Below are 17703 nucleotides of genomic sequence, written 5' to 3'. Positions count from 1 at the left end.
CTTTAGCTTCTAGATCCCTGGCTATTAAATATCTCCAAGAGATGTTAGTGTCCTATCCCCTAAGTCATCATGGATTAATCTTTAGACATACATTTGATTTGTCATGTAGAACATGGGTCAGAAGAAAAGGAGAAAGGTAGTGTTAGCCAGGCAAGTTTCTACCTGATTTCTTCACTTCAGGTACAAATAAAGATTAGCAATTATTCTGCAAATTATTTTGTTGTTGGGTCATTTTCAGTTGTATGCAATTCTTTGAAGTTTTCTTGGCAAAGACCCTGGAGTGGTTTGTCATTTCCATCTCCAGCTTGTTTTACAGATGAAGAAACTGAGGCAAACAGGGTGAAGTGACTTGCCCACAGTCACACAGCTAGTAAGTAGTCTGAGGCTGTATTTGAACTAAGGTAGATGAGTCTTTCTGACTTTAGGTCCAGTGTCCTATTCATTGTGCCACTTAGCCGCCCCTGGAAATTATAGTTACATCTATAGAGGTATAACTTGCCTGGGATCACAAAGCCAAGGTGTGTCTGAGGTCCTTCCTAACTCAGAGGTCATCTCTCTTCCCACTATAGTATGTTGCCTTTAAGGTAGGCATTATGGGAATGATTTTTTGCACTTTACAAAAGAAAAATTAAGCTCCAGAGACAAAGGACTTGGCTGAGGTTATACAGTTACCGTCAGAGCCAACATTCAAACCCTCATCTCTCCTGACTCAGTATCCATCACTTTCCCTCTCTACCATGCAGTGTCTTCCTGTGACATCACTTCAAAGCATACTTTGTGGGATATCAGTTCATATCAGGCTCAGGTTCTTAAGCTAAATAAGTGTGACCTCTAATTATTAAAAAGTCTCTCTTGGCAGGCATTTTTACCCATTTATTTTGATAGCTGGAAAGAACTATCTGTGGTTAGATTGTTGATGAGCTGTCTTACAGATCTTATCCTGCCACACACTTCATCCCACTCATTTTTAAAATATGTGATGCTTTTTAAAATAGTGAGTTATTTTAAAGCATGATCCAGTGTTATTCTCTTCCCCTCTTAAAACTTGAAAGAGTTTAAAAAGCCACTTCCACACTGATTCACTTCCTTTAGGAAAATCTATTTCCCTTGGTAAACCAAATGTGCTGAATCACTAAATAAAAGCAACTGCTCTGCCACTGTGAAGAAATGTGCTAGATTTTTTAAGCTTGTATTTTGGCTCAACATTAGACCCAAAGACTAAAATCAAGAACTGGAGTTCTTTATCCATCACCTTAGCAGGAGCTGATAAAAAGTGTTTGCTGATACTCAAATATCTTGCTTTTGTCAATAGCATACACCACTGAGGCACCTACGTAGCTCAGTGAATAGAGTCAGGCCTGGAGATGAGAGGACCAAATCTGGCTTCAGACTCTTCCTAGCTGTATGACCCTGGGTAAGTCATTTAACTTCCATCGCCTAACCATTACCTCTCTTCTGCCTTGGAACTGATATTTACTATCGATTCTAAGACAGAAGGTAAGGGTTAAAAAATTACATATATCATTACTGTTTCTCATTTGAGGTAAATTCATAATATAGTAACAACTAGCTTCTGAATAATGCTATTAACACATACTAATAGTTACGGGAATTATAGATCTTCATCTGTGCAACCACATTTCACTGTAACATCTACCTAAGAACCACATTTCATTGAAATTTGTTAATTACAGAAGAGACACCCATTTAAACCATATACTGGCTGCCATTTTGTTAAGAGAAAGCCTATTGAATGAAAATAGCTTTGGATATGTTTTTCAGGCATTAAGAGTATAGCATATTCCTGAAATTATAAAAAAAAATAATGAAGAGACCAAATGAATGCCAAGCAATCAAGTTGAAAAAGAAACCATATTTCCATCAGATTATTTATCTTATTTTACTCCCTCACTCACAGCCTGAAGAAAGCAGGGCTACAATCATTGAATGAGCAGATATTGAAAGTCTGTGTTAGTAATGACATAGTAATTAAAATTCTAATTAAGAAAAATCTTTATATCCATGTGAGGTTTATTCCTCTCTCCAAATAACCTGAAATGGGGCACATTTCATCACAATAGGAGGAAAATTGCTTTTACTTAGTGACTCAGTAATATGATTCATAAGGAAAAAAGTAGATTTTCTTAAAGGAAGTGATTCAGTGTAGAGGTGGCTTTTTTTACTCTAAATTATAAGAGAAAGACATTGGATCATAGTTTAAAACGAATCACTGTTTTAAATATGCTTGAAATGAAAATGATTTTATTCACAGATCATTCATATTTTTAAGTCCTTTTATATCTACAAAAGCCTGCATTAGTTAGAATTGGGTGGCTTTTAAAAAAAAATGCCCCCTTAAAGAATGGCAAACATAATGGGTTTGGGATGTCTTAAGAAAAAATTTTTCCATAATATGAATTTACAAAAAAAATATTGTATGTGTTTGTTTGCTGAATGGAGGTTACACAATTGATTTAGTGATAAAGTCATTAAAATGATTCCAACCTCTTGACTCTGAATGTTTTTTTTTTCTTTTCTTGAGCAGAGATGTCAAATATGCAGCCTGTGGATCACAATGTGACCATTAACACTCTTGAATGCAAGTTCAAACCAGATTAAAATGTAATAGGGAAATATTTTACAAAAGAAAAAAATACAATAAAACAGACAGTGTTAACATGTGGTTAGTGTCCCTTGTTTCTAGTTGAGTTTGACACCCCTGTTATAGGATATCAAGCACGATGGACTGTAGGATCTGTTTCACTGCAGGGAATACCCAATCTCATAAAATCATAAAGGCATCGATATTTGATGCTATAGAGCAGACATATTGATAAAGAATTAGGGAGTTATATTCTCAATAGGTTTTGCAAATTATTTGGTGTTCATGTAGAAGAACTAAGGCGTCTTCCCTGTTTGGGGGCATCTTCTTACCTCGTTTCAAGGCTCGAGGGCTCCCTGGCCCGCTTCTACTTCGAGAATCCGATTCAGATGTCCGGGAGCTAGATCTGGAGCTGTCTTCCTCTTCAGATCCTGATGAGTCATCTAAGAATGGGCTATTGCTTATTTGGGTTGCCTTCTAAAGAAAAGTAGCAAAATAGTCTCATAAGTATAAATATACATATTTATGTATCTTTCTATACACACAAAACAAACACATACATGATAATTTTTTGTAAATTCAAATCATGGGATAAGATTTTCTTATGGCATCCCAAACTCATTATTTTTGCCATTCTTTGAGTGGTATTTTTTTAAAGGCCACCCAATTCTAACTAATATGAGATTTTGTAGATGTAAAAGGACTTTTAAAATGAATGATGTCAACATCTATGAATAAAATCATTCTAATTCAAGCATATTTCAGGTTATTTGAAGAGAGGAAGCAAGCTGGCATGGATATAAAGATCTTTCTAAATTAGACTTTAAATATCATCACTAATATAATTATTTTAAACAATGAATAATGGGAAAATCTACATGAGAACATGAGAACAATAGAAGCTAACTCAAGCTTTGTAGTAGTAAATATCTTTTCCAGACATTTTCCATTGCTCTGATATTCCCATCCACAAATATCAACTTTTGATATGCTTTTCAAAGTCATACCCAGGAGGAAATGGCGAGTTTGGAATTCAGAGCCTGAATAAAAGATTGTCCAGAATTTTCACAAACACAACCACACTTTGATATTGACAATAAAGTTACCCCTTTCAAAGTTGTATACACTGGGGTTGTCATATCTTTGTAAATCAGAGATGTATACAGTCCTGATGTAGAATAAGTAGTCATCAACAAAGAATCTGAAATCAAGAACAGAACAAATGACAAAATAATAAAATTTGTATTGACATGCCATTGGGTAGGTTAGAGTCGGGTGGAGAAAGGAGAATATCCTTTCACATATGACTACAGCAAAATTTAGAAAGGACCTGAAAGTATATTAACGCAAGTGTTTCTTCATTATGATTTCCACAGTATGAATTCTAGCACTTATAACCCATAACACACACTTTCAGACTTAATCATACATTAAGTGTATTATTCAATGTTTTTCATGTGAATAGGGTCAGATTATAAGATTTAGGGGTAGTAGGTTGTAATCATTTTTTTCTATCTAGATTGTAAATTACTTGAAAGTAGTAATGTCTTCTTTTTCTATATTCCTGACAGTACTTGGTACAATTCTACACATGCAGAAGATGCTTAATAAATACTTGTTTCTTTGCTGATCTTTCCTAAATGAAAAACCACCCGATGTGAACCCTTTTTGATTACATGCTGTTATTTTCAGAGTTCTACTATCAATCCTTTTTTTAGATGAAGAAAAAAAAATCCAAATGATATATATGTGAAAAAAGATAGACAACTAGCAGGATAAGAGTTAAGATTTTAGGATATCACTCTCTTTACTACTAGGAAATGGTTTGTCTCCAGGAGTCATTTGCTACTACCTATTTCGAAATATATAAAGTGTGAAAATCTTTCACAAGAAATTCTTTAAATAATCACTATTATGTGTCCACTAGAGGTTGTTTTTTAAAAAACCAACATTGTGGAAATATCTCCTGTTGAGTTTGAAGAGAACAATTAAAAATTGCTTGTGTATATAAATATAATACTTAAAGAAATTCTCCATATGGGTCTTTTTACAGGTAAAGAATTGATAGGATCAAAGAATGTCAAGAACTGGAAAGGGCCTAAGTATTCATTTAGTTAAAACCCTTTCACAATCTGAAAAGAACCACCTCTATAATATACCTGACAAGCGGTCACTCAGCCACAGTAATAATAATAATAATAATAGCTAGAATTTATATAGCACTTAAAGATTTTCAAAGCACTTAATAAATATTATTCTATTTGATCCTCAACAATCGTATGCAGTAGGTGCTATTCTGATCTCTTAATCCTTGGATACCATGCCACTTTTAATGAAGCCCAAGATCACACTAACTTTTTTGGCTGCCATATTGTACTGTTAACTAATTTTAAGCTTGTAGTCCACTAAGATTCTCAGATTTTTCTTTTCAAACAGTTCACAACTATGCCTCCTCACGTTGTACTTGGGAGGCTGATTTTCTTTTTATTCAAACATAAGACTCTATAATTAACCCTAATAAATTTAATCTTATTTGGTTGAATCTAGTGTGCTAACTATCCCTTCTAGTTTTATATCACCCACATAATTTGTTAACTATTATATTTATAACTTTATCTAAGCCACTGATAGAACTATTAAATGGCACAGAGGTACTCCAGTGGAGCCACTCCTCTAAACTGACATGGAACCATTAATGATTACTCATTGGGTAGCCAAGCCAGCCATTCAACCTCTTTGAATCCTCCTAATTAAATTATCCGATAACTCATATAATTATCTCTAACCTTTTCACAAGTACGGCAGGAAAAACTTTATTAATCAGAGTGAATCTCATGTTGGATTTCAAAGCAGACAACTCTAAATTGGAAATAATGAATTTTAAAATGTACTTTTAAAAAGATAATAATACAAGGTAATTTTCTGGAAGTTTAAGTCCTTCTCTTATTTATTTCAATTGTAGGGTATTGTCTTAGATGACCCACAAGTCCTTAGCAAATTGCTTAAGTTGGACAAACCAAAATCACTTACTTTTATGAATATTATCTGTATTGAAGACTTCAGACATTCGAATGCCTGATTTGGCCACAGCATAAATCCTGCTTTCCTAGTTTAAAAACAGAAGTTTGAATTAGGGTATCTGGTCATTTTTGATACTCAAACTTCCTTTCATTTATCCTTCTGTGGTATTATTGTAATGCTACTTTTAATGCTAAAATGAAATACACTAATTTGAGGGGTAAATATAAAGGTATTTTTATTTATCAATTATTTAATGAATATTGCATTAGATTTCCCGATTTCTGATTTATATTTTAAATTTTCCTTTAAAGACAGAAAAAATTAGAAAATGCATTTATAGTTACTGATTACTCTAGAATCTCTACAATCTTTGAAAGATAAGAAAGAAAATTAAAAACTAAAATGACTCTGATATGAAGTAAAAAAATCTATAGCCAAAGTATAAGCAGGGTGCTACTTCAATCAGTCAATTAACAAGCATTTATTATGTCAGTCAACAAATATTTATAAAGTTCCTACTATGTGCCAGGCAGTGTGGTAGGACATATGCTAGAGATACAAATAAAAATAAAACTAAAGATAGTCCCTGGCCTGAAGAAACTTATAATATATATTTTTAAATTAAAACTCTTACCTTCCATCTTAGAATCAATACTGTGTATTGGTTCCAAGGAAGAAGAGTGGTAAGGGGTAGGCAATGAAGGTTAAGTGACTTGCCCAGGGTCATACAGCTAAGAAGTGTCTGAGGCCAAATTTGAACTCAGGACCTCCTATCTCTAGACTTGGCTCTTACTCCATTGAGCCACCCAAATGTTCAAAGAAGTTTATAATCTAATGGGGGAAAATAACACATTAAAAATAAAAATTTTAAAAAGCTGAAAATTTAGTTCAGGGACATGATGGAGAGGTCCAAAAACAGTACGGCTGATGAAAAATGAGGAGAGGACTGTGCTGAGCTCCCTCCTTAAATGGAAACCCAGGAGCTCCTGACCTTGCCCACCAGTAAGAGGCTCTAACCAGAAAGGCAGAGAATGCCTTTTGATCCAGCCATACCACTGATGGATTTATACCTCAAAAAGATAAGGGAAAAGACTTGTAAAAATATGTATAGCCACGTTCTTTGTGGTGGCAAAAAATTAGAAAATGAGGAGATGCCCTTTGATTGGGGAATGGCTGAACAAATTGCGGTATCTGATAGTGATGGAATACTATTGTGCTCAAAGGAATAAAGAACTAGAGGAATTCCATGTGAACTGGAACGACCTCCAGGAATTGATGCAGAGTGTAAGGAGCAGAATCAGGAGAACATTATACACAGAGATAGATACACTGCAGCATGATTGAATGCAATGGACTTCTCTACTGGCAGCAATGCAATAATCCAGGACAATTCTGAGGGACTTATGAGAAAGATGCTCTTCACATCCAGAGAAAGAACTGTGGGAGCAGAAACACAGGAGAAAAACAACTGCTTGATCACATGGGTCAATGGGGATATGATTGGGGATGTAGACTCTAAACAATCACCCTAGTGCAAATATTAATAATATGGAAATAGGTCTTGGTCAATGACACATGTAAAATCCAGTGGAATTGCTCATTGGTATGAGAGGGAGTTGGGAGGAGGGAAGGGAAAGAACATGAATCATGTAACCATGGAAAAATACTTGAAATTAATTAAATAATAAAGCTGAAACCGGAATAAATAAATGGATAAATATTTAAATAATTGATTTTTAAAAATGATTTTTTCAAATAAAAAAAAAGACAGAGAATACTGATGAGATGTGAGGCAGATTCAGTCTTGCAGGATACTGAGATTTCCCAATGATGAGTTTCCTAGAGAAGGAAGGCGTGATGGAAAGATTCACAGTTCAAAAGCAGTATAACTGGTAAGGAATGAGGAGAAGATTGTGGCTAGTTCCCTCCTTAAATTCCTGAGAAATACGAAAGAAGAAATAACTTACATTCTACATTCTAATATTTTATGTATATGTGTATAATTTGTCTGTCTGTCTGTTGCTATAAGACACATACAAAGCAGATATAGGGTAATTAACTTTGGATGGGAAGACACTAGTATCTGGGGAGACTAGCAAAGGTCTCACACAGAAGGTGGAATATGAGTTGACTTTTTAAGCAAATCAGGGATTCCAAGAGGGAGAGATAGAAAAAAGAGCATCTCAGTAATGAGGGCCCCATTCAGTAAAAAAATATGGAGACAGAAGATGGGGAATACTGTGTCTCAGAAGCAAATAGGCCAGCAAGTCTGAACCTTAGAATGCAGAGAAGAGAATAAATATAAGACGATAGAAAGGTAGAAATGGGTGAGATTGTGATAGATAGTAAAATACTAAGAGATTTGTAATTCTTAATTTCTATCTGTGTAAAAGAAAAAAAGGCAAATTAAAGATTGATTTGAGAGCTACAATAAAAATTTACAGAGGTAAGATCGTGGTGGATCCCCAGGAAAACAGGAAGGTGCTTTGGGTTGTGGTGAGGATGAAGGATAAGTTTGGAAAGAATGAGGCTGAGGGACAGCTAGGGGGCTCAGTGGATAGAAAGCCAGGCCTGGAGTCAGAAGGACCGGGGTTCAAATATGACTTCAGACATTTCCTAGCTATATAATCCTGGGCAAGTCACTTAATCCCAATTGCTTAGCCTTTGCTGTCCTTCTGTCTTTTTTTTTTTTTTAAACTCTTACCTTTCTGTCTTAGAATCAATATTGTGTATTGGTTCCAAAATAGAAGAGTGGTAAGGGCTAGTGGTAAGGGGGTTAAGTGACTTGCCAAAGTCATACAGCTAGGAAGAATCTGAGACCAGATTTGAACCCAGGACCTCCCATCTCTGGGCCTGGCTCTCAATCTACTGAGACACCTAGCTTCCCCCTCTCCTGTCTTTTTTTTTTTTAAGAAAAAGAAAACATGAAGCTGAAAAGAGTCCTGAAGTGGAGCCAGATTTTAATCTTGGAAGTACTTCCTACCTGTTTGACCTTAGATAAGTTACATTAACCTCTCTGAGGTCAGTATCTTAATCTATAAAAATGAAGGGGGCTGTTCCTCACCCCAAAAGTCTTTCCAGCTGTAAACCTATGCTCTTAGTCTAAAGGTAGGCTGATATTTTTATTTTTCTTCTCTTCCGTGGGAAAAAAGGTCATAAAGCCTTGGAAATCCCCATTTTTAATATTTAGCCTGCTAAAGAGCACTTGAAGAGCAGAATTATTTCTCTTAGGTCAAGTGGACTCAGAGAAAGAACAGCAAAATGAAGAACAATGAGGAAATAGTAGTCAAAAAATAGTTATCACAATTATTTCTAAAGGCTCATCTAACTCTTTGGGAAAGTATACATAGTTAAAAGGATCAGAACCATGGAAGGACATTGCCTAGGGGATTGATAATTGGAATTTTAGTGTCACGTTTAAACATGTTTCCCTATGCCACCTGGTATTTAATGCTACATTGTGGGTGGATGCATGTTGATCTGGACATAAACTACATGGAAAATTTACACTAAGGAATCATGTTCTCCTATAGAACTTGGAACTGAATTAAACCCTCAATTTATTTAAAAATCTAACAAAGCCATCCCATATCTGAGATACCATTCATAGGGTTGATTTTTTTTAAACCCTTACCCTCCATCTTAGAAATAGGACCAAGTATTGGTTCCAAGACAGAAGAGTGATAAAGGCTAGGCAACTATGGGTCAAACACCTAGGAAGTGCCTGAGTCCAGATTTGAGCCCAGGATCTCCCATCTCAAGACTTAGCTCTCTATCTACTGAGCCATCTAGCTGCCCATGTAGGGTTGATTTTAACTAAAGTATTATATATTACTTAATGTATGCCCAATGAATAGTCAGAGGAAAATAAGTTGGATCATATTTTTTAAACATTTTTTAGTGATCTAAACGTACCCTCTGCTATAACAACTAACCTTTATCAATGTAAGCAAATTTGTTCTACTAGTACAGATTAGCAATATTTCCTAATTTATGAAGTTACTTGGGGGCAACAAGTGTGATTCACTCAGTCGTCCAGCCCCTATGTGTCAGAAACAGGGACCTGAACCCAGATTATCCTGACTCCAAGACCAGCTCACTATCTTCTGTGTCAGAGGGTTCTCACCTTCAGGTCCTTGGATACATGTCGGGGCAGGGGGTAGTCTGTGAACTTGGGTGTGTGTGGGGAAAAATACATTTTTATTTTCACAAATCAAAATTTGGCATTTCTTTTGATGATGAATTTTTAAAAAGCACAACATTATTCTGAGAAGGGGTCCACAGGCTTCATCTGATTGCCAAAGGGTCCAAGACACAAAGAAGATCTCAGCTTATGTCAACATCCTCTAAGCTCATCTTCTATAATATCCATATTCTCTTAGAGTAGCTAAATGGCTACAAATCAAGGAACATCATGATCACAGAAGAATCTTAATTCCAAGTGAGCCCAAGAGAAATGAAAACCTGCATAGCAGATTTAAACAGACTGAGCACATTACCAATGATGATTTTTCCATGAAAGGGGACATAAGAGTCATCCCAAAGAATGTGAATGAAGGGAAAAGGGAATGAATTGTTCCCATAGCAAGAGCAAAGGATGGATAGTTCAAGTCCTGCAACAAAGTGCTATAATGCCTTGACTAGATTCTCTATGGATTATTTAAAGACATGGATGCTAATTCTAGTCACCTTCCCTCTGTTGATTATTTCCAATTCATCCCATCTACATAAGATAGAATTTGTACATAGTTATTTGAAAATCATCTCCCTCAGTAGGTTGTGAACTCCCTGAGAGTGGAATTATTTTTTTATTTCTCTTGTTATCCATAAGCGTGGCACAGTTGCTGGCACACAGTTGTTACTTAATCGATGTTTACTGATTGACTGACAAGAATCTCCAGGAGAAAGCCATGGAAGGTGTGGTGTTACCAAAATGACCAAATGGAAGAAAATACTGCTAGTGATAACAGATAGTATAATCAGTTTAGATTATATATTTATGTTATAGATCTGGATTAGATTATTAATCAGTGATAGAAATCCATAGACATAGATATCTATAGATAGAAAATGCCTATAAAATTAGATTCAATTATTAATATATCATGTAGATTACATATCTATAAGTTTTTAATCTTTAAAAAATGATAGATAATTCATAGAACTATCTAGATTTATCTAAATACCTATGCTATAATTCCAGACATACCAAAAAAGCATCAGGGTTCAGGCACTATATTCTGAATTCCTGTTATATTAAGTTTCAGAAATGCCAGGATAAATAGTTTTAAGAAAAAATAGGAAAATAAGTAAAATTAAACCTTAAAATAAGACTAACTTAAAACACCTGAGAAGGAAAGGGCACTATGGGTGACACACACACACACAATATAATAATTACCCAGGAAGGAAACCGATGAAGTGGAGGAGTTGGAGGTTTGCCTCCAGCTGCCTTCTTTGCAGCTGAATCACACATTTCTGAATCTTCTGAACAAGGTGCTTCAAGGGAGTCATAGGAAAACACTCCATCATCATATCCAACATCCATATTTTCTACCATCTCCATGCTATCTCCATCAACCAGATCAATATCCGTTTCCTGAGGTTTGAGGGGTCGGATCATGCTTATAGCATTTCTATTTCTGCCAAACATCCGATCAGAACTTAACTGGGGCTGACTTAGGTGTCTTTTGGCCAGTGCTACACTTATACTGAAAACATTAGGAATCCTTAACTTCGCGGAGGGCAGATTTGAGGAAGGATGGAAAGGCATCGGATGTTGATGTCCTTCTGTGGGCAGCAGGCTAGGATTCTTGGGTGCTAAAGATGGGGTTAAAATAGGGCTTGGGCTGTTGGCTTCACTTGATGAAGATGAATAATCCAATCTCTGGCATTGAAATTTCTTGTTCAGTTCATCTGAAAAGCCATCTTTCCCTTTTTTACTCCTTGATTCACAATTTCCTTTTCCACTTATACTGTTTTGAGCCTTCCATTGTGCTTCCTGTTGCCAGGAATACAACTTCTTGTGCTCAGTTCTCTTAATGCCAAAACTCTCTTCCTCAAATAAAGAACTGCTGTCATCAGATGCTGTCAAATACATTTCACTTCCCATTCTACTGTACCTGGTACTCTCCTCTGAAGTATGACTAGAAAGGGTAGAGTCACACCTAGATTTTAATCTTTCTTTACTTTCTTCTTCCTCATCAGAACTCCAGTCACTTACAGTGACACAGGAATTCTTTGATGTGTCTTTGATGCCATCTCCACCTTGTAGAGTATAACTTGTCTTTGTTGCCCCGTTCTGTTCCAACCCACAGGAGTTTTGCTGCAAAGACCGCTGACCTTTGTTGTGTTCTTGTACTTGGCTACCAAGGGACGTTTCTGGGATGTCCATTTCTAGAAAAGAAAACATCAACTTGGCAAGATGCTTTAAATAAGCTTGTCAACTTGTAAATTTTTTTGTAACTACTCTTCACTAGCTAGCAATTTGGTACAAATATAGTTAATCTGAATTGAACTTGGTTATTCTTTTTTACATAAACTTGTAAATTATGACATTTAAAGAAAACATCACTTCCAACCACATGGGAGAACCACAGTAGAGCCAGGGGGTGAAGGAATAGCATTTAATGAAGGAACAAGTTGCAAAAGAAAGCTTTCATGCAAAAGATAAGCTCATGGAAGATTAAAAATACATGCAAGTTTTTGTAAGCAAGTTTAAACGTAAATAACATTAGTCGGTAAATACCTTCTACATGATTTCCCTCTGGGAACTCGAGTTCTTTAGATGATATCTTGCTCACTTCCTCTGATTTAATTACTTGCTGAGGACTCTTTGCTCTGGATAAAAAGCATCCAAAAGTCAAACTGCTTAGGCGCTGGCCTTCTGAAGGCTTTGGTGTGGAGGCAGTGGATAGTTTCTTCCCTTGAACTTCTGCAATAAAATAATTGAGAATTATCATATTTCATACCAATGGACTGAACACGAGTCCAGGGCATACCAACATCTGAATAATTCTCTTTGCTAAGTAAAAAACAAAATCCAAATTTCATTCTTTATCAGAGAAGATTCCTTTATGTCAAATACCACTACACATCAAGTTGCTTATGAGAAAATACTGTATCTTAAATGGTTATATATTCAAAATGTACTATTTGAAAGTTTAAAAGTAAAGAGTGTGGCCTCTTTTTTAAATGTCAGTCTTGACAGAAGAGCAGATTACAACCTGCAGGAAAGCAAGTAAGACCAATAGAGCGTAAGTGTAAGTAAGTATTCAGTACTCTTAGCACTTGAGAATAGGAAAGCAACAGGTATGGAAGTAATTGATATCTTGGCTGCCAAACCTGGGGAGAACAGGATTCAAATTGGAATCAAAATCCACTACTACAGACATAAACTAGGGGCATCTGGGTGACTCAGTGGATTGTGAGCCAGGTCTAGAGACAGGAGGTCCTGGGTTCAAATCTGACCTCAGATACTTCCTAGCTGTGTGACCCTGGTCAAGTCACAACACCTATTGCCTAGCCCTTACCACTCTTCTGCCTTGGAACCAATTCACAGTATTGATTCTAAGACAGAAGGTAAGGCTTTGGTTTTTTTTTAAGTCCTAAACTAATGCCCCATTGTTGCATTAGGTTCTCAAAAGTTATACCAATAAAATCTAAATTTTGGTAGATCCTACAAAGCTAAAAAGATGTAAAATGTAGGTTCTGGGATGGATTGTTTGTTGACTAAGGCCCAGCCTACTTCAGCTGAAGAAGGCCCATCATCAGGTTGTTTGTATGATAGCTTATTCTTTGACTCTTAGAAACTGACATGCCATAGAGGGATTCTGAGTTCTGTTAGTGGAGGAAACCATTAAAATGACAAATGTTTAAAGTACCAAACTGTTGTAGAAAAATACCAGAGGGTTCATAGGTAGATGCCATGTTTTGGACTTCTAAATCCTATGGAGCAGGCTGGTTTATTCTCTCCATGAAGATAGACTTTCTAAGCTGCCTCTCCACAGAAAGGAGAGATGTAGGACAAGATAAGGGTTCTCCAGTTGGACTTGCTTTGGAAACACTTGGCTTTTAGTCCTCAATAAGTACTTAGCTGTGTGATTCTGGACAAGTCACTGAATCTCTCTCTGTTTGCCTCAGTTCATCATCTGTAAAATTAAAGGAATGGCCTCAATGGCCTCTAAGATCCCTTCTAGTTCTGAATCTATGATCCAGTGATTAGAAAAGCACCTACTTATGGGGTTGGCTCATCATCAATGGCAGGTACCACATCATAGTTTGCTGAGCACTGAGAAAGCCGATTCAAACTTTTTTTCTACCTTGTCCCCATAAGGATCCCTCTCTCACTACTCTTAGTGACTCCCTCTTATGTGGTATCTTTCACCATTAGACTATTACCTCCTTGAAGACAGGAATTGTCTTTTTCTTTGTATTTGTATTCTAGTACTTAGCACACTATTTGACCCATAAAAAGTGCTTAATAGATGTTCTGTCTTTTTAGCTCTCAAGTTTCCAAGAAATCTATAACTTAGCTCTGGGACACCTCCCAGAAGTCTGATTAATTTAAACATGCATTGATAATAACTTCAGGTGGTCAATAGGGTACTACAAGGCATCTAGATATTTTGTTTGTGATTATTTAAAGCTTATTAATAATTAAGTTGTCAAAAGAACACAGATTTAGATCTGGAAAGGATCTTCTGCACTATCTACTCCAACTTTTCATGTTAACAGTTGTAGAAACTGAGGCAAAGAAAGATCAAGGGACTCGATCAAGGTCACATAGTAAGTGACAGAACTATGTCTTAGACTAGAGTACTCTGGTTCTAAAATCCGGTGACCTTTCCACTGATTCATATGCTATCCATTTAGCTCTGATAGAGATCATTTTTCCAAATATGTTACAATAAAGAGTACTATTTTTTTAAAAGACAATATTGCTTAGATCTGGAGTTTTATATTGTCTCACTTGTGTTTAGGAATGGTATCAGGTAGAATATTTGCATAAACTATAGATAGGATCAGTGTATTGATTAGTTTTGCTTTGTGGTTTTTTTTTCTATTTTAATCTGTTATAGGGGATAGCTTGCTAGGTAGATAAGAAAGGAAGAAATATATTGAGAAATAAATGTGATATGTAAGAATGTAAAAAATAATTTTAAAAAAAGGGCAATTAGTTGGGAAATGCCTGAAGAAATTGTGGTACATGATTCTTTGATGGAAAACTATTGCATTATAAGAAAAGATGAACAGGATGGTTTCAGAAAAACCTGGAAAGATTTCCATGAACTGACAAAGAGTAAAGAGAGCAGAACCAGGAGAACATTGTACACAATAACAATAATATTTTATGACTATCAATTCTTAGCTATTCTGAGCAATTCAGTGATCAAAGATAATTCTGAAGGACAGGTGACAAAGAATGCCATTCACCTCCAGAGAAGCAAGTGACGGAATCTGAATATAGATCAAGGAATATTATTTTTCACTTTAGCTTATTTATGTTTTTATTTGGGGGGTTCTTTTTATATGAATGTTCTCTCATGACATGACCAATATGGAAACATGTTTTGCAAGATTATATATGTATAATCCAGATCAAATTGCTTACCATCACAAGGAGGGGAGAGAAAGGGAGACAATATGGATATTATCATTTCAGAAAACTTATGTAAAAGATTATTACATGTAACTGGGAAAATAAAGTATTAAATTTTTAAAAATGATCTTAAAAGACCAACTATGACCATGTAACCTCTCTTCTATTCAAAAAACCACAGTGGTTATTATAGTGTAAGCACTAATAAATATTTGACTTTAACAAAGAACAATTAATGAGATTGATAAAGGTGTATAGTTGTATATTATCTGAATTTTACACTGAAGTTGAATTTTAAGAATAAAGGTCTAAATGATTTTTTAAATGTTAATTTCTTTTTAAAGGAAGAATACTTGAACCAAAGTGGCACAGGTTTTTAATAGCTACCAATATCACCTGATGGGTAGCTACCAGAACTGGAATTAAAGCATTCTTGGAAAGAAAAAATCAGCATGTAAGAAGAATCTCTGCCAAATTAAACTTATTTCATCAATAGCAAATGGCAAATTCATCCCTTAAAACTTATGCTTGGGATTATGGACCAAACACTGGATCAAATGCTTCCTATTATATACATAGAATCAGTACTATAGACAGACAGAGAGAGAGACAGTCAATCAGATAGATAGATATGTGTATATATATATATATATATATCTGTATCTTCCAATCTGCCATTCGTAATGGAACTTAAATATCTTAATCAGTGATTTGCTCATTTACCTTGAGAGACTATATATCCAGTACTTTGCCAAAGGTTCTGCATTGCAAAAAAATTGTTTGCAACTCTTCTTATCTCAGTCATCATATCTGAAACCAAACTCAATATTTTACCCAGTACCTCCTGACAATCTTATTTCTATCAATGGACTCAAAACCATCCTTGTCACCCGCACTGGAAAATTCTGAGTCATTTTTGACTCATGTCTTTCCCTCACCCCCACATTCATTATTTTTTTCTCCAGTTCCACTGCAAGCTCCTTGCCTGAACTATTGCAATAGCTTCTAATTGTTCTTCTTATCTAGTTTCTGCCTTCCTCCAATACATCCTACACACAGCCAAATTAAGCTTCTTAAATTGTAACTAATTATATTACGTCTTACATACGTGTAAAACCCAGTGGAATTGGCTACACATGTTGGGGGTGGGGTTATGGGGGAGAGGGAAAGAACATGAAACATGTAACTATGGGAAAATATTCAAAATAAAAAATTTAAATTAAAAAACATAATAAAATAAAATGGAAAAAACCCATAACATATATATATATATATATATTGTATCTTACTCCACCAAAACTTTCAGTGGCTACCCATTAATTACTGAATAAAGCATAAATTTCTCTATCTGGCAATCAATCCAATCTTCCAGCATCATTGTTCCCAACATTGCCCAAACCGACCAGTCGTATACAATCTCAGTGGTATTATTAGCCACAATTACTGACGAATAACAATAATTAATAATGATAACCAATAATTCCAATTCCAACAAAACATAAACAACAGAGAGCAAAACACAAAAAAAATGGTGAAAAACCCTTTCTCTGGGACTACTAACTTGGCTTCACCCAGAGATTTTATGAATAACCTGGGGTGGGGGTTGAGCAGTTCTGAGTAACTCACCACTGGCTGAGAACTTTCAGCTCAGAACCAATGGCTGAAACCCCCCACTCCTCACGGAATGTTCTGAGTCCCCCTGACTTCCAGTCCAACCCTGTCTGCCCTAGAGAGCACTTCCTGCCTGTCTCTCTGTTACCCATCCATCTGGGAGTGACAAACTGTAATGGAGGGTTACCAGGGATGTTTTCAGGATGCCAGGAACCAACTCCTCCAGAACTGATGGTCCAAAGCAGCCCAGTAGGGAGAGGAAGTCTGCAAGCTGTCCACCAGTTTGCAGATCACTCCCTACTCAGTGCTGTCATGCAGGATAGATGTCCTCTGCTTCCAACCTTCATCACACTCCAGAATCCCAGGGAATCAGGGTGCAACTCCACCAGCTCTGAGGTCTCCCAGGGAATCAGTTACTGCCTGTCCCAACCACCATGGAGTCCTTCTCAGAGAGTGCCAGCCACTTCCTGCTTCCCCATTCCATGTGGAATTCTCCAGCCCTTCCTGCTAAGTCTCCTACATTACAACTAAATAATAATCTTCCTCACAACAAGACCATCCATCATTTGTGTCCCACAAAGGGCACTCTGGCTTCTCATCCTTTGAATTCTACCTGGTATCTAGCTCAGCACATTCATTCATTCATTTAAACAAATGTTCACTAAGCACTAGAAGGCAAGGCATCTTGCTAGGTATTGAAAATACAAAGAAAAATGAAATGATCTTGGTACTCTACCTCACATAGATCAGAGGTACACAACATGTAAACAAGTAAATAAAAATATATTTATTAATATAAGGTCATCTCATGAAAGATATTGCTAATAACTGGGTAGATTAGGAAAGGTATCATTTCATGTATAACCCG

At 36.0% G+C, this 17703-nt stretch overlaps 1 protein-coding gene across 1 annotated transcript in view; it reads right to left on the bottom strand.

Annotated features, from left to right (window-relative positions):
- PLEKHH2 (pleckstrin homology, MyTH4 and FERM domain containing H2) overlaps positions 1–17703 on the bottom strand; it is a 123967-nt gene that overhangs the window by 49081 nt on the left and 57183 nt on the right. The window contains exons 7-11 of the mRNA XM_044663281.1: positions 12372–12557; positions 11025–12019; positions 5633–5708; positions 3709–3803; positions 2935–3079 (exon numbers count right to left, since the gene is read on the bottom strand). Coding sequence (XP_044519216.1) covers positions 2935–3079; positions 3709–3803; positions 5633–5708; positions 11025–12019; positions 12372–12557 — 1497 coding nt within the window. The remainder of the gene's footprint in view (positions 1–2934; positions 3080–3708; positions 3804–5632; positions 5709–11024; positions 12020–12371; positions 12558–17703) is intronic.

Source organism: Gracilinanus agilis, chromosome 2 (genome assembly GCF_016433145.1).
Source record: "Gracilinanus agilis isolate LMUSP501 chromosome 2, AgileGrace, whole genome shotgun sequence".
Taxonomy (NCBI): domain Eukaryota; kingdom Metazoa; phylum Chordata; class Mammalia; order Didelphimorphia; family Didelphidae; genus Gracilinanus; species Gracilinanus agilis.
The sequence above is the reverse complement of the archived record's forward strand: the minus strand, read 5'-3'. Positions and strand labels throughout refer to the sequence as shown.